Raw genomic sequence first — 14,964 nt, 5'->3', positions numbered from 1 at the left:
CTTAAAACCAAGTGTACAACTAATCCTAATCTTTCTCTTACTCTCAAACCGAAATCGTACATAAACCATAACAAACATTAAAATCAAACTTATTTTTTTTGTTCTTAACCTTAACACTATATTAGGATTAACTCCGTCAAATCCTTGCATAATAATAATAAACCATTTGTCTGCAAATGAGAGAGCCAAAACAAAAAAGTTAGCAGGACTTTTTGTTCTCTTATTCTTTAAGGTTCTACTATTAATCTAATGAAAGCAACTATACATCGCTCAATGTGAAAGCTGCAACTATCTCTAATTCTGCAACAAATCTCTTATTAAAGAGACTATTTCATCTCTAATCAAACCGATATTTCTATATCAAAATACTCTTATCTAAATCTTACCTAAAACTCAAATCTAAATTTATCGTTCACTGGGATTTAAACCAAAGCTTAGACTTAGCCTGAGACTTAGTTTAACCCAAACTCTAACAATAAACATAACAATAATTTGAACCTAAACATTAGAGTAAAACTACCTCGAATACTTAACTGAACCAAACCTTAAACTAAACTTCTTCCTAAATTATTTAGAAACCTCAACCTAAACTATCACCTCATTCTTAACTAGACACATCTTTAGAAACAAGCCTTTTAAACTTAACAAAACATTTAAAACATTTATTGTTTACTATTTTATCATCGAATACTTTCATGCTTAAATCATACATTAGTTCCCATTCTGTGCAACTACTATTTGTATTAATCTTAAATTTATGTAAAACGCTCATTTAAATTTTAAAATAATCATACTCTAAAGGTATTACATGTTGCTGTCATGTTTTATAGTATTATAAAAAAAATCTCATATTTTAATAACGGTAAGAATTTAAATTTAACGTTATAATCAGTCATGTTCTAAAAGGAAAGCATCTAAACATACACTTGAAGAAACAATTGAAACATGAATGTAACCTAACGTATGTTTAACTGATGCGTTGACTTATAAAAATGATTTCTTAATTTAAAAAAAAATTGATACTTTTACCGTAAACATACTTTTAACATTAAACCTAATCCATCACCTCAATATACAAACAAAAATAAAACTACTTATCAAACTTTTCAAAAGCCTGAATAGTATTGAATAAATAAATCAAATCTTAATTTAAACCTTAACTCAATATTAAGCCAATCTGAACCTAAAACTTTGCAACAAAATTAATTGTAGCAAAATATGTATCTAACATTTACCCCTACAGCCACCAAAATTAATAATTTATCATGTCCTTGAAGTGAGCATGTAAAACCTGTTAAATAACATCGGCTTTTATATGTGAAATCACATATGTCGAACCACCAACCCCTTTTAAATCACCGCACTGTTTAATTAATCCTTGTCATTGTTTACTTCAAGGGTTGTATGTGTAATACCATCAGTAGCGTACGCAGTGGGGGAGCAGGGGGAGCAGCCGCTCCCCCTCTGGCCATTTTCAGCCAAGTGGCGCCTTTTTGGAAACTTTATATATATATATATATATATATATATATATATATATATATATATATATATATATATATATATATATATATATATATATATAATACATGTATATAGAACGTGCTAAAAATTCGGCGCCTTTTTTTGCTCATTTCGCTCCCCCTACAACGAAAACCTGGATACGCCTCTGAATACCATACAGTGCTTTATTACTAGAACATAATCCTTCATATTTCTTAAGCTAAGTAAAATACAAGTAAAGGTTGCTAAACCTACTCTACCCTACATAAACGTATTGTTGTATGAACATACATTTATGTTAAAGCAAATGATAAGCAAGCGCCACATATTGTTAACACATTCAATGCGTTCACTTTTTCTTTATCCAGACACTATTTATCGTTAAACTGTTTCATTGGAGACAGAGCTTAAAGGGGATAACGTTGACTTAGTCGCTCAGCTCCAAGATCGTATCTATGTTAGTGAATTTGCTTGAATGGTTCGCACCTAAACTAATACCTGGTTGTCGTAACAATGTAAGCTCCGATACTCTGTCATTTACAAATTAAAATTCTTCAATGACAAATATAATCCCTTGCAAACAAAATATCCATCATCTTCTGATTTTACATTTTTATTTCCGCCAGGTCTTTTAACCTGCATTTCTTAAACTTTCTTGCGAACAATCTTCCAGTTTTACATTTGAAGCTGAAGTCAATACGTCATTGTGACTTGAGTAGAGTTCGTCAAGTTGTTAATACATATAGTTGTTAGTTGAAATTATAAGTTCATCCTAAACGTGAATTAAAGCATAAACTTAATACTATACCTAATCCTAAACTTAAAATAATTTTTTCTTTATATGCTTTGAATGATTTATTATCAAAAAACCACTCCTTTCTCTATTATGTCGGTAAAGTTTTACGATAATAGCAAAAGTAAAACCTTATCCTAAACCGAAACCTAAACCTAAACCTAACCCTTATGTACATAATTTGTAACTTTTCTTACGCACGAAGTTTTTGTGTAATCATTTTTATGAGTCGATTATTTTCCAGCACGAATATGTAAAAAACAACAACAACATAAAACAACAACCAAAACCTAAACTTAATCTAAATCTACATAAATAAATATAAACTTAAATCCAAATTTAAATTGGAAACTACCATTAATCTTCAGAATATGGATAATTATATTCATAAAGATATCTTGTATAAGCATACTATTAGCATATACATGCACACACACTCATTGTTTAGCACATTATGCATATCAACAAACATTAATCGTTATAGCTTATGTACAATAATAATCAATATTAATTATTCTCTTAAAACAATGACTAAATTAGATTTAATCAACCTTAACGACTCAAAAAACATTGAAATAACTGACGTAGGCCTTTATAATCTTTTTAAAGATGGAAAATTAAATTTAAATATTAATCAAGATTTAGTTTTCTATGTTTATAAAAGAAAAACAACCTACAATCAGATATAAAATATATAAAAATATAAGATTAAATTAGAAGTCATATTTTTATATTCTCACCTTACTCGATGCAATGATATTTTATATTCTGTGTTCAGTATTTAGTAGTTTTTCGATTTATTGTTAGTGGCTTACATTGAAAACAATTACCAATTTATTATAACAATAATTATTGGATTTAATACTATCATTTTTTCTTTAACACTCAATGTTCATCAAGTTTTTACTGTCATATATTGTTTTAAAAATGCTGAACGCTTCGTTTTGTTTATATTTTGATGTACACACTTTGTAAATAAAACTTTAAAAATTTAAATGTTGCGTTAAATAATATTTTAATGTTATAGTAAAATTGTTTTATTAAATGAATTGAATTTATCGTGTAAAATAATAAAAACAATTTATGTATACTTTGTTTTCGTTCACATTATGTTGTATATGAATAAAGAGTTTAATAATTTTTTACTATTTGTTATATACATTAAATTATATTTTATATAGACTAAAACCATCTTGTTTTGCCTGACGTGAATTAACCGTGATAAGTTGGTGAGTGAATAAGTGATGATTGTTAGTGATAGGTGTAAGCGACATCAAAGCATATTATTAAAAGTAAAGTGAAGTTCCCTTTTCAAACCTGACGGTCTATAGGGCAAGTGAAGTAGAGTTCACTTGTTTCTGTGAACTTGACATTTGAAGAGATAGTGTGGTCAGCACTATGCCCAGCCGCCTTTACTTTCCCTAACGTGAGTTAGATACCCATCAGAGTTGGGTGGACTCAGGGACGGTCTACTGACTTGAACCCGGATTTGAACTCGAGACAAATGGGCTAGCAGTTCAGCTCTCTACCCCTAGGCAACTCCGTCCCCGTGTTACTAAAACAACACTGGTGAATTATTCAAATAAAGAAGTCATCAGTATAAAATGGTGATTGGAGAATGAAAGAAGGGCTCACTGGAAAGGGTTAAAAAGTTTAGTTTGGTATTTTGAAGAAGAAAAAGAGTTCCAAATAGTTGTATGTGTAGTCAAAATACCTTATTTGTTTACAAAGTTATTAAATCCAATCACTCGAGCACTACACCTGGATGGTCCATGTAAAGAAGGTAAAGATAATGCAGGTATTACTATCTCCTACATTTCTCTCTCTCTCTCTCTCTCTCTCTCTCTCTCTCTCTCTCACTCTCTCTACGTAACCCCAACTATCCTAAACTTTAATTCTCTCACTTAATCCGTCTCTCTCGGTATATATATATATATATATATATATATATATATATATATATATATATATATATATATTCAATTTAAAATCTTCATACGATGTGAGTCAAGTACAATTGAGAGTGTACGTTAGACAATGGGGTGCTGCATTGTGTATTTTCTACTGTGTACATTCCTACTCGTTTTCATTTTGGAACAGAAAATTATTTTATTTTAGACATGTAATTTACAGCATCAGCTTTCTATGCAATGTTTCCTACAGATTCGTTTTCATCATCGGCTTATGAGGACTGGTACAGTTTTGCAATAGTAATACTTCTTTCTGACATGTACTTCCGTTCATTGAAACTGGTTTACCTATTCATAAACCAAAACGTATTTGTTCTTCTTTTATCTACCTTAAAAAATTTAATATTTAATAAAATAGTAACTCAATTTTTCCTTAGACAAAATTCATGTTAGGGGATATATTGGCGGCTGTGCTAAGTAGTGACCACACCTTCCCTTCATATGGCGAGGTCAAGAAACATATGAACTCTACTTCATATGCCCAATGGATAACTAAGTCAAAAGATAATTATTTACTTTTTTTTATTGATCAAAGCGAAAATGACAGAAAACTGGATCAGCAATCTAAGGGAAATAACCGATAATATTTTCTTTAAAATTTACTTTTTCATGAGTGACATCCCATTAAAGTTCGTGTAAATAACAAAGGTCTATGTTAATTTATTTAAGCGCTTAATAAAAACCGATTTATACACAACTTCGCAAATATTTTCTACCAAAATTATTCTATTCAAACCTTAAAAAAAAACACAAAATAACACATCGTGTTTCAATAATTATATATGATTTAGTAAATTGTATTTGTTTTACAACTATTTTAAGAGACATAAGCTAAGTACTAAAAACATTTAAAAATAACCATTGGAAAACACACTTATTTTTAGGCCGTCAATACATATAATTAACATATATAGCGGGCGCCGACCTTAGGGGGCGCCAAAATGTTAAATTGATAGGTTGAGGGGGGGGGGTGCAAATTGAAAGTTTGAGGGGGGGGGGGTGCAAATCAAAATCTCTTGAGGGGAGGGGGGGGGGGTGCAAATCGAAAGTTTGAGGGGGAGGGGTGCAAATCGAAAAGTTTGTCCCCGGGAGCCGGGAAGGGTCGCTACGCCTCTACCGAATGTTCCGCCTAGCTCTGATCGGTACCTAATTCTCGTCAAGGAAAGTAAAGGGCGGCTGGGTATAGTGCTGACCACATTATCCCTTCATATGCCGAGGTCAAGAAACATCTTAACTCTACTTTATCTGCGCTATGGATCGCTTTATCTAAATCGGATTCTTTACCTTATTTTTTTATTTATCAAAGCAAAAACAATTGAAAAATGGATCAGCAATCTAAGGGAGGTAATCCATAATAACTGCTTCTAAATTTACGTTTACGTGAGTGACATCCCTTAAATGTGAATATGATTAGCATAAAAACTTGAATCAAGCTTTTTACTGAATTTGCAATACAAGTAAAAATCAACTTTGTTGAAATAGATAATTGAAGGGGAAGAGGGGGTGAAAGGGGGGGGGGGAAGGGCAGTAGACTTTCTTGGGGGGGGGGGGGGGGGTCGAGCCTCCCCGAAGAGATGCCTGGAAGAAACTCTGTTTCTATTGAACACAAAATATTTGATGTTAAGCTCGACACGGCCGCCGTTTATTCGGCGTATGTGTGTTTGGTCAGTGAATTATTTGCTCATACAGGTTCATAGCCCAGTCATCAGGTGCTCATACCTTGACTTGGTGTGGCTGCAGTATTTATAAGCCTCCCACCTGAGGCTCAGCTTGTGTACTCACATGACCCTCACAGTTATGCCATCGGAAGTACTGACTTCAGGGTTTTCTCCTGGGTGGGGGGGGGGGTACTTTTTGGTGGTAAGGGTTGCATTTAAAATTTCCAGAAGCGGATGTTGGTTAAAGTTTATATTTTCTATATAAATGGTATATTTTTATTTAGTTGAGGAGCTGGAGACGATCCCCGTGGAGTGGGTCACTGCTCCCCACCACGAGTGAGCTTGTCCTTCTGTATACACAATTTAATCGCTAATGTAGTTATACTGATCAAAATAATGGTAGACTAAAAAAAAAAAGAATAATGAAAACGTGAGGAAAAAAAAACAACAACTGGGGACATTTTTTTCAGATGCCTAGCTATCACGTGTCTACGGTCTAGCCAATCAGAGCTCAGATATTGCCCAGGTAAGCGTCTGCGACACCCAGGTCACACAGCCTAACAGAAAGTGTCACAGTTTGTTGCAGTCGTTTACTGTTTATAGTAGTTTCTGTGGAGATACCGATGTGATTTTGTGAAGTATTTTTCGTCAGAACTATTAGTTTGGCTAGCCGGACTTGTGTTGAGGAACAATTACAGAAATCACCAGAGAAACATTTTAAACGCTCTAGTTTATGTAGTGTCTAAATGCAAATATTTGCTACTCGGAAACAACAGACTTATCAATAAATGTGCATTTTGATTTTAATTTTACTCAAGTATCACTATTCTGTGTTTCCTATATAATGCAATGAGCGAAAAGTTGTCATGAAAATCCTTTAAAAACAATAACCTTACATCAGACATCAACATACCTTTCTTCAAGTTCTGATGACAACATTCTTCACATGGTGAGTTTCTTTTCTTTCAGTTGTTGATAGTAAATGTATTATAATTAAAACAATATAATACAAAACTATTATTGTTAATAGCTAGACAAATTAGCCTATGTTAGCCTGAGACATTAAAATATTTTTCAACAAAACATCAGCATAGCTGTACGCGTTGGAACCAGTGTTTCTTTCAGGCATCTGCCCGGGGACACACCCCGCCCCTCTTCATATCTTATGACGAAATGGACAACGTGATATAATTTACACTTAAGTATATACTTCACAATTAAAGTATATACTTCAGTTATACAATTTACACTAAAAATATATACTTTAACCAGTGTCTTCACGGTAGATTAAAGTACCCCACTACCCTGCGCAAGTAAAAAAAAGTCTGAATGAAACCCTGGTTTTAACCAGAGTTTCTTCCATGCATCTGGAAGAAAGTCTAGCGCCCCCCCCCCCCCCCGAGCGTGATGGAATTTACATAGTAAACATATACTTTTACTAGTGTCCGCCCCCAATAAAAAATTGTTGACCACCCTTCCCGAAAATATCCAGCGCCCCCCCCCTCCCCGGAGAAAAAAGTCTCGAAGAAACACTGGTTGGAACAAAAAAAAAAAGCGGACTCAACATTACCACACTGTCCACTGAGCGAAATAGTATTTGTCAAGGAAAAAATATCAATGTGTAGCCTCAACAAATCTGTCTAATGTTGAACCATGGACGCCTTATAAATTTAAGACGATAGAGATTAGTCAATAAACTGTGGTGTTATACGTTACAGTTAGAGGTGGTTAATGTAATGGTATTGTGAGCTTGACTTCTAGCCGTCTAAGATGGTTGATGTAATGGTATTGTGTCCTTAAATTCTAGCCGTCTAAGATGGTTCTTGTAATGGTATTGTGAGCTTGAATTCTAGCCGTCTAAGATGGTTAATGTAATGGCATTGTTAGCTTGACTTCTAGCCGTCTAAGATGGTTAATGTGATGGTATTGTGAGCTTGACTTCTAGCCGTCTAATTTACATTATCTAATCTCAGACAAGTTCAAATACTTGTATCCGTGTAATGTTAAAATTACTTAATTCCTACAATGTGACCTTGACCCGGACAAGATCACGTGATTTCAAACCTCGCCAACAACCTCTGGCAGGTCAAAGTTCAATTTTGTGCTAAAAGCGCCCACACACACAAAGAAAATGTAATGCAAATATATGCATCACACTTCTCTACCACGGAAACATTTTCTTCATTCTCGTGTGCCCACATTTTTTTTTCTAAGATGGCCTCATAAATTTCTGTTGCAAGTCATTAACTTATCAGTGCTGAGGTATCGTTTGTGCGGTCTGTGGTATCGGTGGTGCGATATTTGGTATCGTCGGTGTGATCTATTGATTTGAATGTTAACTGCTGAGGTGTCGGTGGTGCTAGGTTTCTTTATTCTACTTTCTACTTTCTGCTTTCTAGATTCTAGTACTTTGTACTTTGTACTTTGTACTTTGTACTTTGTACTTTCTACTTTGTACTTTGTACTTTGTACTTTGTACTTTGTACTTTACTTTGTACTTTGTACTTTGTACTTTGTACTTTCTACTTTCTACTTTCTACTTTGTACTTTGTACTTTGTACTTTGTACTTTCTACTTTCTACTTTCTACTTTCTACTTTCTACTTTCTACTTTCTACTTTCTACTTTCTACTTTCTACTTTCTACTTTTAAATTTCTACTTTCTACTTCCTATTTTCTATTTCCTAATTTGTTTTTTAATTTTTAAACAAGGAATCGTTCAAAGTCTTAGTTTTTTTAAGAAAAAAATAAAAAGGTGCGTCTGTATTCTTAAATTCCTACGTCGTGACATTTAATTATCACAATCTTAGGTACAGGTAAACAATGGGTGGGGGAGGGGGTTGTCTTTATCGTTGCGCCACACAACGCCGAAAGGTTTTTAAAAAGACGATTAAAAGAGGAAGATTCAATTTCAGTAACAACAAGAAAAGAAAAAAAAATCATTAAAAAATAAAGAAGGAAAGAATAAACGAAAATCCAAATTGACCTGCAGAGTCAGGTTAACCTAACCCAGACGCTTTCTTTCCCTTCTTTTTTACTGTCAATTACCTTACAAAAAATATACATAAAATAGACAATTAACTTGTTGATTTCCTTTACCTCAAGAAATGTGTAGTTTAAAGTGCTTCACGCAAACAGTATACGTATGTGTGAATAAATAAATAAATATTTATATATTTGTAGTATGTATTTTATGACATCAATATATATATATATATATATATATATATATATATATATATATATATATATATATATATATATATATATATATATATATATATATATATATATATATATATATATATATATATATATATATATATATATATATATATATATATATATATATACATATTGTGGGGGATTTAGAGTTACGCTATGTATTGTTACATAAAATTGGTGTCATGTATCCACTAAAGCTAAAAACTGAAATATGCATGCATCCTTTCATCTTACAGCTTAGATCAACAGATACAACTTCTTTACTCACGCAGTAGCTGATCCCTACCCATGTCGTGTGTCATCACACAGGATTATGTCAAAATGATGATCATTGGCACAGACAAGCGACAAATACCTCAACACTTCAACATTACACACCATGTACCAATTATAACAGCCGAGGCTCATCAGTGGAACTTTGATTTGTTGGCACAGCAATTAAGGGGCAGTCAGCAAAAAGGTGACCTAAGGAACAGTCAGCACCATGGTAACTTCGGAACGTTCACCCAGTGTTGCATAATGAAGGGAACATTCAGTCATCGCCACGTTACAGCTGGGAACATTTTGGAGAACTACGCCAATTTATGGAACATTATGTCAGCTCTACACCAATACAGGGAACTCTTTCAGAGCTATACTAATCCATGGAATGTTACGTTAGCTCTACACTAATCCAGGGAACATGTGAGATATACACTAATACAGGGAACATTATGCCAGCTCTCCAATAATCCAGGGAACATTACTGCAAGTCTACAGTTATCCAGGAAATACTATGTCATCCATATGACAATTCAGGGAACATTGTGTGGTTTCTAAACTAATCCAGGGAACATTATGTCAGCTCCAAACTAATCCAGGGAACAATATGTCAGCTCCAAACTAATCCAGGGAACATTATGTCACCTCCAAATTGATCCAGAGAACATTCTGTCAGTTCTACACTAATCCAAGGAACATTATTGCATCTCTGCAGATTTTCAGGGAACATTATGTCATTTCTAAACTAATCCAGGGAACATTATTTCAGCACCAGAAGAATCAAGATATTTTGTTTTTAGCAGAAGCCTAATTCAAGAACAATCTTTCAGCGCCTTGACAGGTACATTAGGCAAGATTTTATTTTCTATTTAGTTCATTTCTTTAATTTAATATACTATTTTAGGGATTTATTTACTTCTTGCATACAGTTCGACCGAGACATTCATAAATAACTTTTTATCTATGCATGGTTAGTGTTTATTTTCACCATTTCAAACTATGGTGTGGGCAATGTAAATAATACACATAACTCATGCACCATTTTATATGAAAACACCTTACATCAAACAAACAATACATTATTTTCCACGTCCGTATTCGTTTATGCTATTTTTCTTGCAATGGCTTGCCCCACGTGATACGTATTTCAAATCTAGCCATTAACTGAGGTCAATACTTAGAAATGTAGTTGACTGATTTTTAATTTAAATAATGGTATTTTAATACAACTTTAACAATCACATGATTACAACACATTTGCATATTCTTCGGACTATTCGTGTTTTTATTATTTATTTTTTAAGCAAAAATTAAAATAACGAATATAAGAACACTGGCTATGACAGTTTATTTTATATTTAAAATTTTTAAGTAGAACACATAATAAAAGCATTCACTTAGTTAAATGCAATCTATAATATCATTGACTCGATTGAATATTTCACTATCTTTTTACTGTTTGCGGGGAGCTTTTGTATACATATCACTAATTTAAAACAGTGCAATTGATTAGACATCTAATTACATTGTACATTCTACAATTATACAAGAAAAACTTCGATAAAGTCAAGATTGGTAAATCTTGGAGAAAATCGAAGATTCATTTTTAAAATACACACTCACCTATTGGAAGGTATAAGTATGGTTGGTAGTTTTTTTTTTTGTTTGTTATTAAATTTCATATGAGTACCAGTTTCAAACACATAAGTGAATCGTGTTCAAACAGCAACATCAGAGGTGTAATGATTTTATCTTTTAAGCAGACACGTTTACACTCAACACAATAGCAGCACACTTGAGATCATTTATAAATATGTTATTATCCGAATATATTCCAAATACATTCCATGAGTTTTTAGGTATTTTTCTTTAAAAACAAGCAGTTTAAAAAAAAATACCATCTGTTTATAGGACATTATCTATTAAACTATAACTCTCTACACAAATAAAAAGATCTTTATTTAATATAACACAACACACGATTCCACACGAGACCCGTTATTTAAATCTTTGCTATTACTGAAACTGAAACTAACATGCACTTATAACAACATAACTATTAAAATGTTATACTTCCTGGAACAAGAAATAATCAAATTATTTTTTCCTTAACGCCAAGCACGTATTGTGATACTGTTTTATGAATGGTATATGGAACATGTTAATTTCAGTGTAATAGAGGAATCTAATAGTTGATGGTATATGAACGTTTGATTAAAACAAGCCTAAAAATGGCATTATTAAGTGTGCAACAACATTCCAATAGTTGATGGTATATCAAACATGAGATCAAAACTTGGCTAACAACTTATCAGTTGAGTGTAATGTAATCATAAGTTCTTTAAAGTTTGATGTAGCTAATTAATTTTTAATTTATTATTTTATTAACACACACACACGCACACATTCTATTCAACACGCGCAGACATCTTACTATCGTGAAATCTTTCGCTTCGTCGATTAGTAAAGTAATGCATCAATCTGATACTGAACCGACTCCCTAAATACCCTAAAAGTAATTAAAACTTATGCGAAAATCTGAATGAAAACACGGATAACATAAATATACCCTTAATCTAAACTCGCTAAAATATACTTAGTCACATTTCAGAAGCAACTAGTATTTATTTATTATTATGTATAACTGTATTATTTGTTACTCGTTCGATAAATGAAATATTTAATACTAAATATTACGTCTATCACTGTTCTCAAATGAATAATGTTTCGGTGAAATAAATGGCATTCGTTTTTTTTTTTAAAGTAGATATTTCAATAACAATTGAATTCATAACAATCTCGTTGTCGGACTTTCGATAAAAACCTCTCGTGAAGCAAAGTCGTTTTCATGTTACCATATTCCACAAAAATGGTTTATCAGATTTCTTAAAAATTACTAGCGTTTATTTTTCATTTTGTGCGGCGAATAATTTAAGTTTCAATCTTCAAAACTTGAGCTCATTATACTGACGAGGTTATTTAAATAGATGTGACGTGAGAGGAGGGTCTTTCCAATCTCTAAATAACGTGTCGTGTAAAAAATTGACTAAATAGACGGTGTTAAATATGCTACAAAGACAACTGCTTGAGCAAACATTAATATTTTGATTTTACTTGAAACAAATTTTGCAAACACATTCGATATCCTTACTTATTTTTCTTTTTTACGTTTTTCAGTTATGTGTGTTTTTTTTATTGACAAAATGCAAATAATTGCGTGTTTTTTTCAGACACAATTATTCAATTATACATATAACATACACTCATATAAAGTATAAAAAATCTCTAAAATGTGTAGATATCCCTTTGGTCATAGTCTTTTTTTTTTCGTTTATTTGATTAAACACTACTTGTAAACAACCACTTCTAATATGGAACTAAAGAACCAGCGAAACAACAGAAACAATGATATGTTTTTTTTTATTATTAGCACTCACAAACCACCCTACATAAATACCGAGAGTTTAGTTCGTTTAAACAAATCTTCTCAGAGTTAGCTTTACTGAAGTCTAGAACCTTATTAAAATACTCTGGGGTTGGTGTGTAAAGCGAGTTTCTACTACACTCTTAAATAATTACTAATCGCATGGATCGTTGTTATGGGACGGTGGTAGCGGTAGAGAGCTAGATTGTTAAACCATGAGTCTCGAGTTCGAATCCGAGTTCAAATCAGTCCCTGAGTCCAACCAGCTCTGATGGTACCTAAATCACCTTAGGGAAATAACGGCGCTGAACATAATGCTTACCACGCCATCCCTACAAATGCCAAGATCTCTGAAACAGATGGACTCTACTTCATCTGCCCCATGAAATAAAGTTTATCAGTCCCATGCGTCTTGGGCACGAACGGGAAATGATGATGATGGAACGATGTAATATTTTGGTCCAAGATATGGATTAAAAATCCCTGCCTCAGTTAAGTAGAAATGTTTTCTTTTTATATAAACCTATGACAATGTTGCTCTCATCTAAGAAGTAAAGAACTTCACCCTCGTACTGGTAGCCCTGTCTAATCTGTTTCATCCTTTTTGTACATTATCACTTCCAATAACTTCATAATTTATTATTGACAAGCCTAAAGCTTTTGCAACCTCTATTCCTATGTGTGATGGCACAGTGCAGAGCTTCTGGTCTGGCATAGGCTCCAGTTCTGTAGAGTTTCATGTTATGAATTTAACTACAGGTTTATCTAAGTATGAAAGATCTTCAACATATTGATGCTTTGGTGAAAATATTTTAAAAACAGCAGTAAACCTAGTCACAACAAGAAATCTCAAAAGCCTTTCTTTTTGTGATGCTTCCATATTTTCTAAAAAATCCATAATTGAGTGACAAACCTCAGAAGCTATCCTATATCTGGCTCCTATAAAAAATGATATATCCACTCTATTTCTAATAAGTATGTGAACATTTTTAGAACCAGCACATATAAGAAACTGGCCATCAAGTTGTATACAGCTCATATGAGCAGCCTCTCCAGTGGCGTAGGCAGGGTGGGTTAAGGTGGGGGTCATTACCCCCGATAGACCCCTCGGTATAGATATAAAAAGTATGAGGGGGGGGTGCAAGTCGAAAGTTTGAGGGGAGGGGGGTGCAAATCGAAAGGTTGAGGGGGGGTGCAAATCGAAAGTTTGAGGGGAGGGGGGTGCAAATCGAAAGGTTGAGGGGGGGTGCAAATCGAAAGTTTGAGGGGGGGGGGGGGGGGTGCAAAGCGAAAGTTTGTCCCCGGGTAAAAATTGGACCCTCCCCCCCTTGAGACGATCCTGGCTACGCCACTGAGCCTCTCCATTTGCTTTTCTTGTAGCTACTACTCTTTTGGCTGCATCCAGAGGTTTAATAAAATATTTTTTCCAAGTGACATTATCTCCCTTGTCTCTGTCATCATCATCCCCCAAGCCTCCAGTAAACTTTTTAAGAGCATACAGAATACATCTTGATCCTTTGTTAGGTCCTCTTGTAATCCTTAAAAAACAGTTTCCTCTTGCAAACCCGTCCCTGACCAATGTGTATGTATCATAAATAGAATCATCAGGTCCCCTTGCACAAAATACTTTAGCATCGATTAATTCCCCTGAGCAATTTTTCGGTAGTATCCAATCTAGTACATCAGTGTTTATCAGTTTCAGATATTTGAGTCGCTTTGCCCATTCTATCCAGCTTTCAACTTTAATTGTTTCTGTTTCCTTATCGAATTTCGTGTCAATCGATTGAAAGTAATTACTAACTTCATCTCGATTGAGTGAATCAACAGAAGAGATACTTGATTTAAAGTCAAAAGAATCCACCGGATCATTAATCGAATTGCTCAGATCATCCATCATTAGACGTTTAAATATTGTAAGATTTAAATATTCTAGTGACTATCACCAAACATTGCACCACTCAAAGACAATTGCGTCTATTAGTAACTAAAAAAATGATTTTCTTTGTTTAAATTTAAATACAATAATTTGCTTCTAAAGAAACATTGCATAATTAAAACAGTCTAACTAATCTAACAGTAATACGCTATTAATTCTTATAGTTTGTATAGTTTCAAATACAACTTTGGTTTT

At 33.2% G+C, this 14,964-nt stretch overlaps 1 protein-coding gene and 1 pseudogene across 1 annotated transcript; both read right to left on the bottom strand.

Annotated features, from left to right (window-relative positions):
- Nucleotides 1-13,321: 13,321 nt before the first annotated feature.
- On the bottom strand, nucleotides 13,322-13,923 carry LOC131951426 (uncharacterized; annotated as a pseudogene).
- Nucleotides 13,924-14,184: 261 nt separating this feature from the next.
- LOC131951425 (uncharacterized) lies at nucleotides 14,185-14,737 on the bottom strand (the record flags this gene model as incomplete). The annotated part of the gene is made up of 1 exon (XM_059313833.1): nucleotides 14,185-14,737. A coding segment is annotated over exon 1 (546 nt), but the record flags the coding sequence as incomplete, so codon positions are not given.
- Between the last annotated feature and the right edge of the window lie 227 nt (nucleotides 14,738-14,964).

Source organism: Physella acuta, unplaced genomic scaffold (assembly GCF_028476545.2).
Source record: "Physella acuta isolate Inbredline_101_S28 unplaced genomic scaffold, ASM2847654v3 ptg000812l, whole genome shotgun sequence".
In the NCBI taxonomy this organism is placed as follows: Eukaryota; Metazoa; Mollusca; class Gastropoda; family Physidae; genus Physella; species Physella acuta.
The sequence above is the reverse complement of the archived record's forward strand: the minus strand, read 5'-3'. Positions and strand labels throughout refer to the sequence as shown.